The 18,533-nt window shown below is 40.9% G+C and overlaps 1 protein-coding gene across 1 annotated transcript in view; it reads right to left on the bottom strand.

The window, feature by feature from the left end:
- POC1B (POC1 centriolar protein B) overlaps window positions 1–18,533 on the bottom strand; it is a 689,402-nt gene that overhangs the window by 634,836 nt on the left and 36,033 nt on the right. Inside the window, exon 2 of the mRNA XM_053719233.1 lies at window positions 7,126–7,210. Within this exon, the coding sequence (XP_053575208.1) occupies window positions 7,126–7,210 (85 nt within the window). The remainder of the gene's footprint in view (window positions 1–7,125; window positions 7,211–18,533) is intronic.

Here is an 18,533-nt window from a genome sequence, read left to right as displayed (position 1 = left end):
AACACATAAGCTAGTTTGAAGGTCCAAGGTGCTACTAGTGCATCCACTAGAGCCGCCTTGGGATCCCTGGATCTGTACCCGTAGTAAGGAACTCTGAAGTTCTGACGAGAGGCCATCAGATCCATGTCTGGAATGCCCCACGGTTGAGTGACTTGGGCAAAGATTTCCGGATGGAGTTCCCACTCCCCCGGATGCAATGTCTGACGACTCAGAAAATCCGCTTCCCAATTTTCCACTCCTGGGATGTGGATAGCAGACAGGTGGCAGGAGTGAGACTCCGCCCATAGAATGATTTTGGTCACTTCTTCCATCGCTAGGGAACTCCTTGTTCCCCCCTGATGGTTGATGTATGAACTTGGCCCTCGCTAGCTGAGGCCAAGCTTTGAGAGCATTGAATATCGCTCTCAGTTCCAGAATATTTATCGGTAGAAGAGATTCTACCCGAGACCAAAGACCCTGAGCTTTCAGGGATCCCCAGACCGCGCCCCAGCCCATCAGACTGGCGTCGGTCGTGACAATGACCCACTCTGGTCTGCGGAAGGTCATCCCTTGTGACAGGTTGTCCAGGGACAGCCACCAACGGAATGAGTCTCTGGTCCTCTGATTTACTTGTATCTTCGGAGACAAGTCTGAATAGTCCCCATTCCACTGACTGAGCATGAACAGTTGTAATGGTCTTAGATGAATGCGCACAAAAGGAACTATGTCCATTGCTGCTACCATCAACCTATCACTTCCATGCACTGCGCTATGGAAGGAAGAGGAACGGAATGAAGTATCCGACAAGAGTCTAGAAGTTTTGTTTTACTGGCTTCTGTCAGAAAAATCCTCATTTCTAAGGAGTCTATTATAGTTCCCAAGAAGGGAACCCTCGTTGACGGAGATAGAGAACTCTTTTCCACGTTCACTTTCCATCCGTGAGATCTGAGAAAGGCCAGGACAATGTCCGTGTGAGCCTTTACTTGAGGAAGGGACGACGCTCGAATCAGAATGTCGTCCAAGTAAGGTACTACAGCAATGCCCCTTGGTCTTAGCACCGCCAGAAGGGACCCTAGTACCTATGAGAAAATCCTAGGAGCAGTGGCTAATCCGAAAGAAAATGCCACGAACTGGAAATGCTTGTCCAGGAATGCAAACCTTAGGAACCGATGATGTTCCTTGTGGATAGGAATATGTAGATACGCATCCTTGAAATCCACCTTGGTCATGAATTGACCTTCCTGGATGGAAGGAAGAAGTTTTCGAATGGTTTCCATCTTGAACGATGGAACCTTGAGAAACTTGTTCAAGATCTTGAGATCTAAGATTGGTCTGAACGTTCCCTCTTTTTTGGGAACTATGAACAGATTGGAGTAGAACCCCATCCCTTGTTCTCCTAATGGAACAGGATGAATCACTCCCATTTTTAGCAGGTCTTCTACCCAATGTAAGAATGCCTGTCTTCTTATGTGGTCTGAAGACAACTGAGACCTGTGGAACCTCCCCCTTGGAGGAAGCCCCTTGAACTCCAGAGAATAACCTTGGGAGACTATTTCTAGCGCCCAAGGATCCAGAACATCTCTTTCCCAAGCCTGAGCGAAGAGAGAGAGTCTGCCCCCCACCAGATCCGGTCCCGGATCGGGGGCCCGCATTTCATGCTGTCTTGGTAGCAGTGGCAGGTTTCCTGGCCTGCTTTCCTTTGCTCCAGCCTTGCATAGGTCCCAGGCTGGATTGGTCCTCAAAAACAAGTGCGCCATACCGGCGCGAAAATGAGGCTCTGACTATGATTAGGGAAAGTCCCTAAAGAATAAGGTTGAATAATAAAAACTACAGTTAAACACTAAAAAACTCTAAGCCATCTCCGTGGAGATGTTGCCTGTACAACGGCAAAGAGAATGACTGGGGTAGGCGGAGCCTAGGAGGGATCATGTGACCAGCTTTGCTGGGCTCTTTGCCATTTCCTGTTGGGGAAGAGAATATCCCACAAGTAAGGATGACGCCGTGGACCAGACACACCTATGTTGGAGAAACGGCACCAAAAATAGCTGTATATGGTTTAAAATGTAGTGCAAATCACAGCCCCATAGAATTCCTTTCTGTACTGAAAAATGCATACAGTATGGCAGAGGATAATCCCATATTTGAATGCTCAGAATTTGTGAATTTATTTTTTGAAGCACTGCCCACACCCATCAAAATTAATTTAGCTAGAGATTTTGATGAGAACTGCTCATTGGAATAGCTGATCAAAGAGAGTACAAAGTTATACTCTATTCAGCAGTCTGGTGAACAGCGGGTTAAGAGGGAATCAAAGCCCAACCCCAAAATGGTGGCAGAAACTAGGGTGGCACCTAGCCCCCTCAATTTTGAGTCTAAAAAGAAAACCTATGCGGAGGTGGCCAGAGGAAACGGCCATCCCCACAAAGTTTTAACTCTGCCACTCCCCCAACACTGGCTGAGGCGTAGAGAGGCTATACCCAAAATGGGTGACATACTCAGGTAAATAATTACACCCAAAAAAAATACCTACAAGATAATAGATATCCCCGCAAAGGTAGATAAAATAAGTGGCGAAAATACTCTCAGGGTAACCAGACACCCCAAGTAAATAGTGCTCCCCAAAATACTAACGCTGAACAAGCTGAACCCCAGGGGCAGCCACGCCAGGATAGGAACAGCGGCCCTGATTCTGAGGGAACCCAATGGTCCAGGAATAACTACTATGGGGCATCAAGTGATAGGCGCAGGGGTAGAGGTAACTTGTACGATCAAGTAGATCAGCTTTACACCCAGTTAAATCGGTTGAGCGAACAATTTTCTAATATGAGTCAACCTTTTATGGCTCAGCCACCGAACAATACTTTTTTAGGGGTACAGCCAGTGGTCAGCAGTGGGCCACAGGCACAGTCATAAACACTACAGTATCACCTGAAAGGGAGGGGAGAGATATACAAAATAAAATTTTAAATGTCAAAAACGGTACTAATCATGTTCTCTCCCCACAGACCGGAAACGGACGATTTAGCTGTGATGACAAGCAACCTCAGCCGGGGAAATTTAACCAATCTCTTCCTTTGCAGCATTCTTTTAACCTTATTTCCACAGATGCAGTACACAAGAACCCAGTCGACCCTATTATAGAGGACATGAGCGGTAAGAACAAAGTTTCTTCTGCATCAGGTAACACAGCAGATTCAGGTAACACGTGGCGAAGACCACAAGTGTGTGATCATGCCAATTTTATGTGTGAAATTGTAGAAAATGCAGGGAGATATTATGTATTAGCTGAGCTGCAGGATTCAGTTTCCAACCCTATCATGGGATTAATTGATACTGGGTCTCAGGCAACTATTCTATCCCACGGGTACTACACACAGCTAAACGAGCTAACACCCCACAAACCTAAAATAAAAGAATTTGATGGTTCACTAATAGGTGTTGGGGGTGACTCTCTAAAAGTCTACGGTACAGCCTGGTTAAAATTTAAACTGGGGTACAGGGTCATAAAACACCCTGTCATTATAGTGGATCTGCCAACTGATCGTTTAATTATTGGTAATGATCTCCTGAAGCGATTTAGCACCATAATTGATTGCATAAATAATGTAATTTGGTCACAAGTCAAAAGGCCTATTAATTATGAGAAATCTGGTATATCTCGCCCCCGACATAACTGTCACATGGTGGAAGAGAAACCAGATGCTGTGGAGATTCATTTCAGGAATAACTCGGTACCTGAAATCACTATCCTACAGATAGATGATCAGACTCCTTTAAGTGGCTTTGATGGTAATACTTTTAAAATTTCGCCTGGAAAGATAGCGAATATTTCCTTAGACGGCGATGTATTAACCATATCTCTCCACAAGGGGGATCATAGAATCCCTAAGGGGGGAGGCCACGCTCAATACCTCGCAGGAATTGAGAGAGTTAAAGAGGATCTATTTATCCCTATACAAGTGCATGACCTTGGTACAGCAAAGTATTCCAAATTGAACTTAAAACAGGAAGGTAGCTATATTAGCACAGATAGCTGAACCTAAAGTGATTAAATATATTTCTCCCCAAGACCACTGTGTCTACGGCCTGGATGACAGGTTTCAAAGCTATAACATCACAGCTAAGTGCTTATTATCTGTCTCTATAGGTAATAAATCAGTGAATCACCTGTTTTTAGTTCTAAATACTCCCCATAATCAAATATACATTGGCAATGATATTTTACATAGATATGCCATACAAATAGATTTGATTAACTCGTGCCTCTGGAGCAGGTTAAAGGGGGACCCTGAAGTATATCAGGATGAAAATGCAGCCCTGAAATCAAACCAGCAATTGCCATATGCTGTGAATATGCAGGTGTCTAACGATATTATAATTCCCGCTGGGGCTGATAAATTCCTTTTACCATTACAGGTAAAGAGAGGTCAGAAATTAAAAACTTCTGAAACACTAATTTGCCTCTCCCATAGAATACAAAATCTGGGTATCACAATGACCTATACTCCTTTGGTAAATATTGCAACTATTCCAATACATGTTATTGTACATAACATGACCCCACAGGATATAACCTTATCCAAGGGAACTTCAATAGGATATGCGCTGGAATCGAGTTATTACACTTTTGGATTCCAGAATAATGTAATTGGGCTAATACCTGAAGGATACTTAACTGAAGAACAATTAATAGAACAATCATTTGCCTCTATACCAGAGGGTCTATTTACTATTCAATCTATTTATCCCTTCAGCTCAGAGGAAGGCATCTGTAAAATTAAAGAAGCCTCTCTGGTATTTGATCAGCCGATCAAACAGCAAGAATACCCAAATACCCAAAGTCATGGGGGCAATGCAAATTATAATCAAGGGGATCCCACCTAGGTTGGAAGAAGCCTATGAAATAGGATAGCCTGAAATCTTTCCAGGATTTCAGCAAATAGTCGAAGAGCAAATATCTTTAGCTAATGGCTGTTCCAGTGATGATGAACACCAACAGCTGCGAGAACTCCTGATGGAGTACAAGGATATTATTGCTAGGGATTGTTATGACTGTGGGGCTACAGACTTGCACATTGCAAGAATACAAACAGATCCCAATGTGCCACCTGTCTTTGTTAAACAATACAGACTTCCTTTAGCCTCATATGATTCTCTTGCAGAAATCATAAGGAACTTGGAAGAAAGAGGTATTATCAGACAGGTGCACAGCTCTTATAACAATCCTATTCTAGGTGTTCTTAAGCCCAATGGACAATGGCGTTTGTGTGCTGACTTAAGACAGCTAAACAAATGAGTGTACATGGCTGGCTGGCTGGCCTGTGCCATATATTGACCAGTGCCTAGCACAGATGCAGGGATCCAAAATATTCACTGCCATTGATTGCGCGCAGGGATATTGGACCATAAAGGTACATGAGGAGGACCAATCTAAGCTGGCATTATCATTTCAAAAGGTCCAATATGCATTTCAGAGACTTCCTTTGGATACATAAATTCTGGACATGAATTTGCTGTATTCATGCATAAGGCTATGCCTGATGCACTGGAAAGGGGGACCTTATCTTATGTTGATGACCTTATCTTATGTTGATGACCTTACCTCTAGTCTTAATGGCATTAAGAGCAACTCCAAGTAGTGCTACCAAGATGTCACCTTTTGAATTGATGACTGGTAGTAGAATGGTTCTACCTCAACATCTACTGTACCGTACATCAGACCAGAACTTGATAAACGCTGCCAATACACATCAATATGTGGAGAACCTAAGAAAGCACCTGCAATATGCCTTTGCATTTGCTCAAAGGAACTTGCCACAACTGCCACTAAAACCTATTATGATCTCAAGACGTCCAAAAAGGAATATGAAATAAATGATAAGGTTTATCGTTATAACTTCGGAAGAGATCAGGTTAAGGAGAAGAAATTTCTTCCATCATGGAAAGGTCCTTTTGTCATTACTAACAAAATATCTCCAGTGGTCTATAAAATAAGGATCCTCAAAAATGATAGTTTTATAGATAAATGGGTCCATATTAATCAGTTCCGGGCATCCCATCCTAGATCCCAACTACAAGTCATAGAGGGAGAATGAAGTGTCATATCCCCAAATGCACTAAAGACACATTGTAGTTTAAAGATGACTAGCTGATGAAGATAAGGGCTCAAGAACAACAGACTCTCTTCATAGAAGACTGTCTATGATGCATACCGTCAACCTCCTCACCAAATACCATTGACTTTAAGCCAATTTAAATACATGTGTCCTACATCTATTTAAAATTGGAAGGGGGTTTATTATATGGCCGGGTTATAACACAATATATTTAATAATTATCCTTTAAACTAAACCCCAATAAAATATATTTTAAAATATATACAGCTCACAAAGTGACTTTACCCATTGGAAATAACTATCAGCCTCTTTAGTATCCTGAATCCACACAGATTACATATCCTACCCCTTTTAGCTGTCCATATCTAGTAGTAACTTCTTCCACTGTCCTCTCCTAATCCTACCTGCCATATACCTCAAGAACAAGACAATGATTGAGCTTTCTCAAAGGTATGCCAAAAAAATCCACTTGAATGGCTGTCATTTTACAGAAATCTTGTTACTTAAAGCGATGGTAAATCCAAGTTTGTTAAAATACTTCATGACTGAAAGCCCCCTTTATTTGTTTCAATGGTAAAGCCTAGTGTTTCACAAATGCTAGGTTTTACCATCACTTTAAGTGTGAGAGCACATATGCATTTTAGTATTTAAAGAAAAAGAAGAACAAATTATGAGATTATACCCCCAAACTATAGAGTGTGCATGACTCTTATTATTTGAGCTTAAAATCTTCTATCCCAATCCTATGCTTTTTGAAGCCCTGTAAACACACAGTAGACCGAGAACTCCCTTAAGGCGAGTTTAGTTGCAAAGCTTCACACGTACGGAACTTGGAGCAAAGCAAGGGGAACAAAACCTTCTAGATTTTTTATGGGGATCCCTTAGCTCCTCCACCTGTTTTTTTCAATCCTCCCTCTCACAGTTGAGTAGCTCTTTCTAGCATGTCTTCCATTATGCCATTAGAAGGGATTACTATAACACACTAGTCCAGAATTAATGTTATATATTACCAAAACAGCACAAAACATACCAAGTTGTTTGTTGTCTGGACTGAAGTCAACACAGGTAACGGCATCTTTGTGTCCTTTAAAGTGACGTTGCAAAGCTGGATCTTCCTATCAAATATAATGTTAAAATACTATTTTAGGATTTATGAACTAATAAAACAGCAATACTTCAAAGAATACTGAAAAATGTTTGAGTTGATTAGCAATGCTAGATTAAAAATTCTAAAACCACATTATATCTTAAAATGTTTTCTGAGGCAGTCTATCTAAATTACAACTTAAAAATAGGGGTCAGTATGAATGATTAAAAACATAATTTATGTAAGAACTTACATGATAAATTAATTTCTTTCATATTGGCAAGAGTCCATGAGCTAGTGACGTATGGGATATACAATCCTAGCAGGAGGGGCAAAGTTTCCCAAACCTCAAAATGCCTATAAATACTCACCTCACCACACCCACAATTCAGTTTAACGAATAGCCAAGTAGTGGGGTGATAAAATAAGGAGTAAAAAAGCATACAAAAAGAGGAACTGGAAATATAATTGTGCTTGTATACAAAAAACATAACCACTATAAAAAAGGAAGGGCCTCATGGACTCTTGCCAAAAAAACATACAAAAAGAGGAACTGGAAATATAATTGTGCTTGTATACAAAAAACATAACCACTATAAAAAAGGAAGGGCCTCATGGACTCTTGCCAATATAAAAGAATTTAATTTATCAGGTAAGTTCTTACATAAATTATGTTTTCTTTCATGTAATTGGCAAAAGTCCATGAGCTAGTGACATATGGGATAGAAATACCCAAGATGTGGAAGACCACAGAAGAGTCACTAGAAAGGGAGGGATAAAATAAAAACAGCTATTTCTGCTGAAAAAATTAAATCCACACAAAAAATAAGTGTCTCATAAATTTCACATAAATTACAAGAAAAAAACTTAAATCATAAGTACAAGAATCAAACTGAAACAGCTGCCTGAAGAACTTTTCTACCAAAGACTGCTTCAGAAGAAGCAAATACATCAAAATGGTAAAATGTAGTAAATGTATGCAAAAAAGACCAAGTTGCTGCTTTGCAAATCTGATCAACCGAAGCTTCATTCTTAAAGGCCCAAGAAGTGGCGAATGATCTAGTAGAATGAGCTGTAATTCTCTAAGGCAGATATTGCCCGCCTCCAAATAAGCCTTGTGAATCAAAAGCTTTAACCAAGACGCCAAAGAAATGGCAGAGGCTTTCTGACCTTTCCTAGGACCAGAAAAAACAACAAATAGACTAGAAGTCTTCCTGAAATCTTTAATAGCTTTGACATAATATTTCAAAGCTCTTACAACATCCAAAGAATGTAAAATTATTTCAAGAGTATTCTTAGGATTAGGACACAAGGAAGGAACCACAATTTTCCTACTAACGTTGTTAGACTTCACAACCTTAGGAAGAAATTTAAATGAAGTCTGCAAAACAGCCTTATCCTGATGGAAAATCAGATAAGGAGACTCACAAGAGAGCAGACAATTCAGAAACTCTTCTAGCGGAAGAGATAACCAAAAGGAACAACACTTTCCAAGAAAGTAGTTTAATATCCAAAGAATGCATAGGCTCAAAAGGAGGAGCCTACAAAGCCTTCAAAACCAAATTAAGACTCCTAAGAGGAGAGATTGATTTAATAACAGGCTTGATACAAACCAAAGCCTGAACAAAACAGTGAATATAAGGAAGCTTAGCAATCTTTCTATTAAATAAAACAGAAAGAGCATAGATTTGTCCTTCAAAGTACTTGCAGACAAACCTTTATCCAAACCATAATGAAGAACTGTAAAATTCTAGGAACTCTAAAAGAATGCCAAGAGAATTTATGAGAAGAACAACATGAAATATAAGTTTTCCAAACCCAATAATAAAAATATCCTTGAAACAGACTTACAAGTCTGTAGCATAGTATTATTCACTGAGTCAGAGAAACCTCTATGACTAAGCACTAAGCGTTCAAATTCCATACCTTCAAATTTTAGCGATTTGAGATCCTGATGGAAAAACGGCCCTTGAGACAGAAGGTCTGGTCTTAAAGGAAGTGGCCAAGGTTGGCAACTTGACATTCGGACAAGATCCGCAAACCAAAATCTGTGAGGCCATGCTGGTGCTATCAGAAACACATGCAATTGTTCCATTATGATCTTGGAGATCACCCTTGGAAGAAGAACTAGAGGTGGAAAGATGTAAGCAGGTTGGTATGGCCAAGGAACTGCTAACGTATCCACCATCTCCGCCTGAGTATCCCTGGACCTGGAAAAATACCTGGGAAGTTTCTTTTTTAGATGGGACGCCATGAGATCTATTTCTGGAAGACCCCACATCTGTACAATCTGACAAAATACATCTGGATTGAGAGACCACTCCCCTGGATGTAAAGTCTGATGGCTGAGATAATCCACTTCCCAATTGTCTACACCTGGGATATGTATTGCAGAAATTAGACAGGAATTTAATTCTGCCCAAGAAAGTATTCAAGATACTTCTTTCATTGCTAAAGGTCTGTGAGTCCCACCCTAATGATTGACATATGCCACAGTTGTGATATTGTCTGTCTGAAAACAAATTAATGATTCTCTCTTTAGTAGAGGCCAAGCCTGAAGAGCCCTGAAAATAGCACAGAGTTCTAAAATATTGATTGTAACCTCGCCTCTTGAGGATTCCAAAACCCCTTGTGCTGTCAGAGACCCCCAGATAGCTCCCCAACCTGTAAGACTTGCATCTGTTGAGGTCCAGGAAGGATGAACAAAAGAGGCCCCTTGAATAATCCGATGATGGTCCAACCACCAGGACAGAGAGAGTTGAATGTTGGGATTTAAGTATATCAAAATGTGGCTGTTTTTAAACTTGACTAATAAACAGTCTTTTATATTTGCCGACTCCTCTTACTACTAGTACTGCTCTCACCGGTCTGAGACGGGCTGTGTCTCCACTATGTAATCGGTGACTGTCTGGTTGTCACACCCTCTCGATTACCCATTCAGAGCTATTTTGTCCTATCACACCCCTGAGCTGACTGGCGGCCCATATCGGAGCGGATTGTGTGGACCGTGGATCACCTGGTCTTCTATTTCCTGGGGAGTGTCGGTCGGGCGACTCTTTAACAGACCCGACTTGCTATGTTAGGCACTCCGTTGGTGCCGCCTCACTTGTGAGTAGATATCTGCTGGATATTTGTACGTCAGTGTGTTGATCTTCAGTTTGTCTAGACGATACTGTCCTATTTTGTGCCTCTCTGTCTTTGTTTCCTACAGGACTCATCATCAGACATCTCCCCAACCTGTGAGACTTGCATCTGTTGAAATCACAGTTCAGGAAAGATGAACAAAGGAGATCCCTTGAACAATAAGGTGATGGTTTAACCACCAAGTCAGAGTGTTGGGATTTAAGAATATCAATTGTGATATCTGAGTATAATCCATGCACCATTGATTCAGCATGCAAAGCTGAAGAGGTCTCATATGAAAACGAGCAAAAGGGATCGCGTCCGATGCTGCAGTCATGAGACCTAAAACTGCCATGCATATAGCCACTGAAGGGAATAATCGAGACTGAAGATTTCGACAGGCAGAAACCAATTTCATTCGTCTCTTGTCTGTTAAAGACAGAGTCATGGACACTGAATCTATCTGGAAACCTAAAAAGGTGACCCTTGTCTGAGGAATCAAGAAACTCTTTGGTAAATTGATCCTCCAACCATGTTTTTGAAGAAACAACACAAGTTGATTTGTGTGAGATTCTGCTAAATGAAAAGATTGAGCCAGTACCAAGATATTGTCCAAATAAGGAAACACCGCAATACCCTGCTCTCTAAATACAAATAGGCCAAATGGAAGAGTGACAAATTGGTAATGCTTGTCTAGAAAAGAAAATCTTAGAAACCAATAGTGGTCTGGATTAATCGGAATGTGAAGATATGCATCCTTTAAGTCTATTGTGGACATATAATGACCTTGCTGAACAAAAGGCAGAATAGTCCTTCTAGTCACTATCTTGAAAGTTGGGACCCTTACAAAGTGATTCAAAAACTTCAGATCCAGAACTGGTCTGAAAGAATTTTCCTTCTTCAGGACAATGAATAGATTTGAATAAAAACCCAAACCCTGTTCCAGAAGTGGAACTGGTACAATTAACCCTGAAAGCTCCAGATCTGAAACACATTTCAGAAAGGCCTGTGCTTTCACAGGATTTGTTGGAATGTGAGAGAGAAAAAACCTTCTCACAGGAGGTCTTATTCTAAAACCTATTTGATACCCTTGAGAGACAATATTCTGAATCCAATGATTCTGAATGGAATCTGCCCACACGTCTTGAAATAATTTCAAACTGCCCCCCACCAGTAGAACTGGATTGAGGGCCGCGCCTTCATGCAGTTTTGGGGGCTGGCTTTGGTGTCTTAAAAGGCTTGGATTTATTCCAACTTGAAGATGGCTTCCAATTGGAGCCAGAGTCCTTAGGGGAAGGAGTGGTTTTCTGTTCTCTATTCTGACGAAAGGAACAAAACCAATTAGTAGCTCTAGTTTTATCATAAGATTTTTTATCCTGGGGCAAAAAAACTCCCTTCACCTCAGAAATAATAGAATCCAACTGGAGTACCAAACAAATTATTACCCTGGAATGATAAAGATAGTAACCTAGATTTAGATACCATATTTTAACATAAATCTCAATGATATCAAAAATAGCATCACAGAGAAAATGATTAGCATATTGAAGCAAACGAACAATGCTAGACCAATCAGAATCTTTGTCCCGTTGTGCTAAGCTATCGAACCAAAAAGTCGATGCAGGGGCAACATCAGCAATAGAAATGGCAGGCCTGAGAATATAGCCAGAATGTAAATAACATTTCCTAAGATAAGATTCAATTTTCCTATCTAAAGGATCCTAAAAGGAAGTACTATCTTCCATAGGAATAGTAGTATGCTTGGCAAGAGTAGAAATAGCCCCATCAACCTTAGGGACTTTTTCCCAAAACTCTAATTTAGTCACTGGCAAATGGTACAACCTTTTAAACCTAGAAGAAGGAACAAAAGAAGTATTAAGCTTAGACCATTCCTTAGCAATTACATCAGAAAAGAAAATTTATGCTTTCCTGATAAATGTGTTTCTTTTTAGTCACAATGAGTCCACAAATTTCATCCTTCCTTGTGGGATTACGCCTCCTGGTCAGCAGGAGGAGGCAAAGAGCACCACAGCAGAGCTGTATATATAGCTCCTCCCTTCCCTCCCACTCCAGTCATTTGACCGAAGTTAGGAAGAGAAAGAAAAAGCCAAGGTGCAGAGGTGTCTGAAGTTTAACAAAAAATAATAACCTGTCTCATAGAACAGGGCGGGCCATGGTCTCATCGGGTCTAAAAAGAAACAAATTTATCAGGTAAGCATAAAGTTTCTTTTCTTTTTAAAGACAGGATGAGTCCACGGATTTCATCCTTACTTGTGGGATACAATACCAAAGCTATAGTACATGGATGAAAAGGGAGGGACAAGACAGGGAACCTAAACGGAAGGCACCACTGCTTGAAGAACCTTTCTCCCAAAAACAGCCTCAGCCGAGGCAAAGGTATCAAAATTGTAAAATTCAGAAAAAACGTGAAGAGAGGACCAAGATGCAGCCTCGCAAATCTGTTGAACAGAAGCATAATTTTTGAATGCCCATGAGAAAGCAACAGCCCTAGCAGAATGAGCCATAATTCTATCAGGAGGCTGCTGTCCAGCAGTCACATATGCGAACCGGAAGATACTCTTCAGCCAAAAAGAAAAAGAGGTAGCTGTAGCTTTCTGACCCCTACGTTTCCCTGAAAAAATGACAAACAAAGAAAACAATTGACGAAAATCCATAGTCGCTTGTAAGTAGAACCTTAAAGCACGGACTACGTCTAAATTGTGTAGCAGGCGTTCCTTCTGAGAAGAAGAATTAGGACACAAGGAAAGAACAACAATCTCCTGATTAATGTCCTTGTCTGAAACAACTTTAGGAAGAAAACCAAAACCACCTTATCCGAAAGAAAAATAAGGTAAGGAGAATTATATTGAAAAGCTGAAAGTTCAGACACTCTTCTAGCAGAAGAAATGGCAAGAAGAAACAAAACTTTCCAAGATAACAACTTAATATCTATGGAATGCATAGGTTCAAATGCCTTGAAGAACCTTAAGAATTAAATTCAAACTCCAAGGAGAAGCAATCGGATAAAACACAGGTCCGATTCTAGTCAAAGGCTGACAAAAAGATTGAACATCTGGTACATCTTCCACACGCTTGTGCAACAAATAGATAAGGCAGAAATCTGCCCCTTTAGGGAGCTCACTGAGAAACCCTTCTCCAAACCATCTTGGAGAAAAGACAAAAATCCTGGGAATCCTAACTCCACTCCATGAGTATCCTGTGGATTCACACCAACAAAGATATTTGCTCCATATCTCATGGCAAATCATCTTAGTTACAGGCTTACGCGCCTGAATTAAGGTATCTATGACCAAATCAGAGAACCCCCGCTTGTATAAGATGAAGCATTCAATCTCCAAGCAGTCAGTTGCAGAGAAACTAGTTTCAGGTGAAGGAAGGGTCCCTGAATGAGAAGGTCCTTCCGCAATGGAAGCTTCCAAGGTGGCAGGGATGACATGTCCACCAGATTAGCATACCAAATCTTGCGAAGCCATGCAGAAGCAATGAGGATCACTGATGCCTTCTCCTGTTTGATTCGAGCAATAGCCCAGGAGAGAATAGTAAAAAGGAGAAATAGAAATGCTAGGCTAAAGGACCAAGGAACTGCCAAGGCAACTATCAGATCGGCCTGAGGGTCCCTGGACCAGGACCCGTATCTCGGGAACTTGGCATTCTGACAAGATGCCATGAGATCCAAGTCTGGCCGACCCCATTTGAGAATCAGGTTGGAGAATGTTTCCAGAAAGAGTTCCCACTCTCCCGGATGAAAGGTCTGCCTGCTCAGAAAAACAGCCTCCAAGTTGTCCACACCTGGGATGTTGATCGCTGACAGATCGCAATAATGGGCCCGATGAATTGGGCCGAAGCCAACTGAGGCCAGGCCTGAAGGGCATAGAAGATCGCCCTCAACTCAAGGATGTTGATGGAAAGGAGAGACTCTGCCTGAGTCCATACTCCCTAAACCTTTAAAGTGCCCCAGCCAGCTCCCCATCCACAATCACCCAGGAAAGTCTGCGAAAGCATGTCCCCTGGGATAGATGATCCAGAGACAACCACCATTGAAGAGAGTCCCTCGTCTCCTGTTCTAGGGTTATTCGAGGAGACAAATCTGTATAATTTCCATTCCACTGCCTGAGCATACTTAGCTGCAGAGGCCAGAGGTGAAACCAAGCAAACGGTATGATGGCCATTGCCGCCACCATCAATCTGATTACCTCCATGCGCTGAGTCACTGACAGCTGAGGAGTGGACTGAAGGGCTTGACATGTATTCAAAATCTTTGCTTTTCTGACCCTGGTCAGAAAAATTCTCATGGAGAACTCCTTCTCAGATTTACCTTCCACCCGTGAGTTCTCAGGAAGGATAGCACAATATCGGCATGGGACCTTGTTTGTAAACAAGATGACACCTGGATTAGAATATCGTCCAGATAAGGTGCCACCGCAATGCCCCATGGTCTTAGAACCGCCAGCAGAGACCCCAGAACCTTTGAGGAAATTCTGGGTGCCGTGGCCAGACCGAAAGGAAGAGCCACAAACTGAAAGTGTTTGTCCAGAAAGGCAAACCTCAGAAACTTGTGATGATCTCTGTGGATAGGAACATGCAGAAATGCATTCATTAGATCTACTGTCATAAATTGACCCTCCTGTATCAATGGAAGGATGGCACAAATAATTTCCATCCTAAAAGATGGAACGCTGAGAAATTTATATAGACTCTTGAGGTTTAAGATAGGTCTGAAGGTTCCCTCCTTTTTGGGAACTACAAACAGATTAGAATAAAAAAAACGCTGCCCCTGTTTCCATGGATTCTGAACATCTCGAACTAAAGTCTGATCTCCATCAAGCCAGGTTCCAACAAAGCCTTCTTATAATGAATTGTTAAAAAATGTAGACTCAGAGCATACATCTGTATAACAAGGCTCTAATTATAAGGCTGAATGAACTGGGACAGAGAAAACCTGAAACCTACGCTCCACTTTGATAACCTCAAGGCAAGAATTTGAAATAAAGGATTTAGCCAATTTGAAAGTCTATATCCCATCCTGAATTTTATCCAAGGGAGTTTCTGACGTAATAGTATCAGACAACACATCAAACCAATATGCCGTCATGCCAATGACATTAGCAAAGTACACTGCTGGTTGCCATTGTAACCCCTGGTGTACATCCCCTCTCTAATTTTTGTTCATAGGATCTTTGAAAAACCCAACTATCCTCTAAGGGTATAGTAGTTTTCTTATCTAAGCTGGAAACTACTCCTTCCACCCTAGGGAATGAGTGCCCAGCCTCCATAGCTGAGTTGGCTACGGAAAACAACTCCTTAATCAAAGTTTATGAGGTGAATAGCTGCAGCTGGTTGCAAACTGCAAACCTTCTGCTAGCTAGACAGCTAAGCTAACCATCAGCTACTACAGCTGGCCGTTTCCATTCTTTACATTTTGCTGGATGCACTAGGAACACTAACACCGGTAATGTCAGAGTCGCCCAGGGTAGCTAAAACCTCCTAAAGAAGCAAATGGAGGTGTGCAAGCTAAAAACTGAAAGAAAAAACAACCTCAGGATTAAATTAAATAAAGTTCCATCTGAGTATAATAATTCTCCCTCAGGTAATCCAGAAGTATCTTCCTCTTTCAGGTAACAGGGAAGAACCATTCGAAATAGAAACTACTTAATCAATTAAGTTTCAATTCTAAATGATTGAAAATAATACCTCTAGTAAAGTTTTCTCGTGGGAAAAACATATAATGTATGAATGCAGAACAACTCAGGGTGGAGTGAGAAAGGAAGCGCATAGCACTGTATGTGTCCATAAAGTTTAGAGGGACGCTATAGTAGAAGTGTGTGGCAGAGATTGATCATTGTCAACAGACTCTTAGACAGCAATACATACATTTTCAATAAAAAAACATTTACATACAAAAACGTTACTGTAACTTTAAATGTTAAAAGTAACATTTATTTTTGTGTGGTAAAAATCCATCCTAAATCACAAGGATGAATTAAACCAATCAACATGTTAAATTTTGTAATAAAAGTTAACAATAAAAAACGTTACCGTCTCTTTAAATTTTAAAAGATAACTTTTTTTTTTTTTAAAAACACTTATAAAAAATAAAATGAATCTCTGTTCTTCCTCTAACACTTCTCCTGCAATATTTGGAAAGTAGACAACCTCTAGTTCACTGAAAGACACTCTCAAATAAAGTGCGCAAAGCCTCTCAACTATATGCTATAATACAGCAGAAAAGGCAGCTGGCGTAAATAAATCCCCCTTAGTCAGCTCGTAATGTAATACAAGCCGTTGGGAACGGTGAACAAGTCATATAACACCTACAAGGAAAACTCCCTGTCGGCTGCCATCTTTAAGCCGTACGAAGCGAGACATGTAAAACACATTTCATGCGTAATAAAATAAACCTCCCTGTCGGCTGTTATACTTGTTAATATAAGCAGTATGAAACGAGACATATATAACACTTTTCATGCGCAATCCTTTGGGAGCAAAGATATGTAGCAATATGGATAATACTGTTTATGCCACTGCTGGAAGAACTTTTGAGTGCTGCATTTTTAACAACCTGGCTGTCATCAGAGATAACCGGACCCAGCAGCTGCAGCATAGACCTGAGGCTCAAAAGGAGAAGAGCGCACATACACAGAGCCTTTCGACAAGCTCCGCCCTTCGTGGGCGTTACATAATCCAACACCCGTTCACCATTTTTCAAGTATAGGCGCCGGGGCAAAGAAGAAAAGTGAATATCGCTGTTACTCGTGCTAAACAGTTATCACATCCAGAGAAGTCTTGTGACAAACTGAACTCTGTGCAATCATCCGGGCACCCTGCTTTAAATATAGGCACCGGGAGACAAGTAAAAAGCACACAATATGCACACACAATTAACCAACAGTTCTCTGTGCAATAATTCACAAAATACTGCGTTCCAACGCACAACATACTGCGTTACTGTGAGCATGAATATTACATTACATTAAAGATCAACATAAAATCTCCCGGTCTGTTTTAATATTATATGTGAGACCACTGGGAGATGAGACATGTAAATCCCAGTGTCCTGGCTGCCTTAAGTCTCCTAATAGGCTAGGAGAATCTTCCATGTAGTTCAATGAGGTATAGAAAAATAACAAAGTGCCCAGGCCTTTTTCTGAGATGCTATACCACCAGAAATAAAGCCAGCACTTACCTCATTCTGCACAACAGCAAAGGCATCCCACCCGGCTTGCGAGGTCCAAATTTTCTCCTCACATTGGCCTGTGGAAATAAAAAGTACCGAGTTTTTCTCTTCCCTCAGACTTTACAAGCAGGGCAGCATCAGTATTGGGAGGCGCAGTGAGAGTTATGTCCCACAAGTTCCCATTGCTTTAAAGCCACCAAATGCTCTTCTGTAGAGACTGATCTGGACTAGGCAACACCCTAGAACAAAGTAGCACTCTCTGGCACTACATTAAAAATAATAAACTCTTGATTGAAGAATCTTTACTAACACCTCACTTTGCCATCTCCTATCTTACTAACACAGGCAAAGAGAATGACTAGAGTGGGAGGGAAGGGAGGAGCTATATATACAGCTCTGCTGTGGTGCTCTTTGCCTCCTCCTGCTGACCAGGAGGCGTAATCCCACAAGTAAGGATGAAATCCGTGGACTCACCGTGTCTTTAAAAAGAAATAGCATAAAGAACAGGAAAAACCTCAGGAGTAATCACATGAGGTTTATAAACAGAATTTAAACGTTTACTGGATTTGTTATCAAGAGGGCCAGACTCCTCAATATCCAAAGTAATCAATACTTCTTTCAACAAAGAACAAATATACTCAATCTTAAAAAGATAAGTTGATTTATCAATGTCAATGTCTGAAGCAGGATCTTCTGAGTCACATATATTTAGCACTTTATATAAATACATAAAGCGCCAACCATAGCTGAGAGTGTCTTAAATAATGATACATACTTACCAAAAGACACCCATCCACATATAGCAGATAGCCAAACCAGTACTGAAAACTATCAGCAGAGGTAATGTATATAAGAGTATATAATAGTATATCGTCGATCTGAAAAGGGAGGTAGGAGATGAATCGCTACGACCGATAACAGAGAACCCTTGAAAAGATTTCCTGCCAGAGAAAGCATAAAAATCAATAGGCGATACTCTCTTCACATCCCTCTGACAAACACTGTACTTTGAGAGGAATTGGGCATCAGAATG

The sequence above is a fragment of the Bombina bombina genome, chromosome 6 (genome assembly GCF_027579735.1).
Source record: "Bombina bombina isolate aBomBom1 chromosome 6, aBomBom1.pri, whole genome shotgun sequence".
Lineage (NCBI taxonomy): Eukaryota > Metazoa > Chordata > Amphibia > Anura > Bombinatoridae > Bombina > Bombina bombina.
The sequence above is the reverse complement of the archived record's forward strand: the minus strand, read 5'-3'. Positions and strand labels throughout refer to the sequence as shown.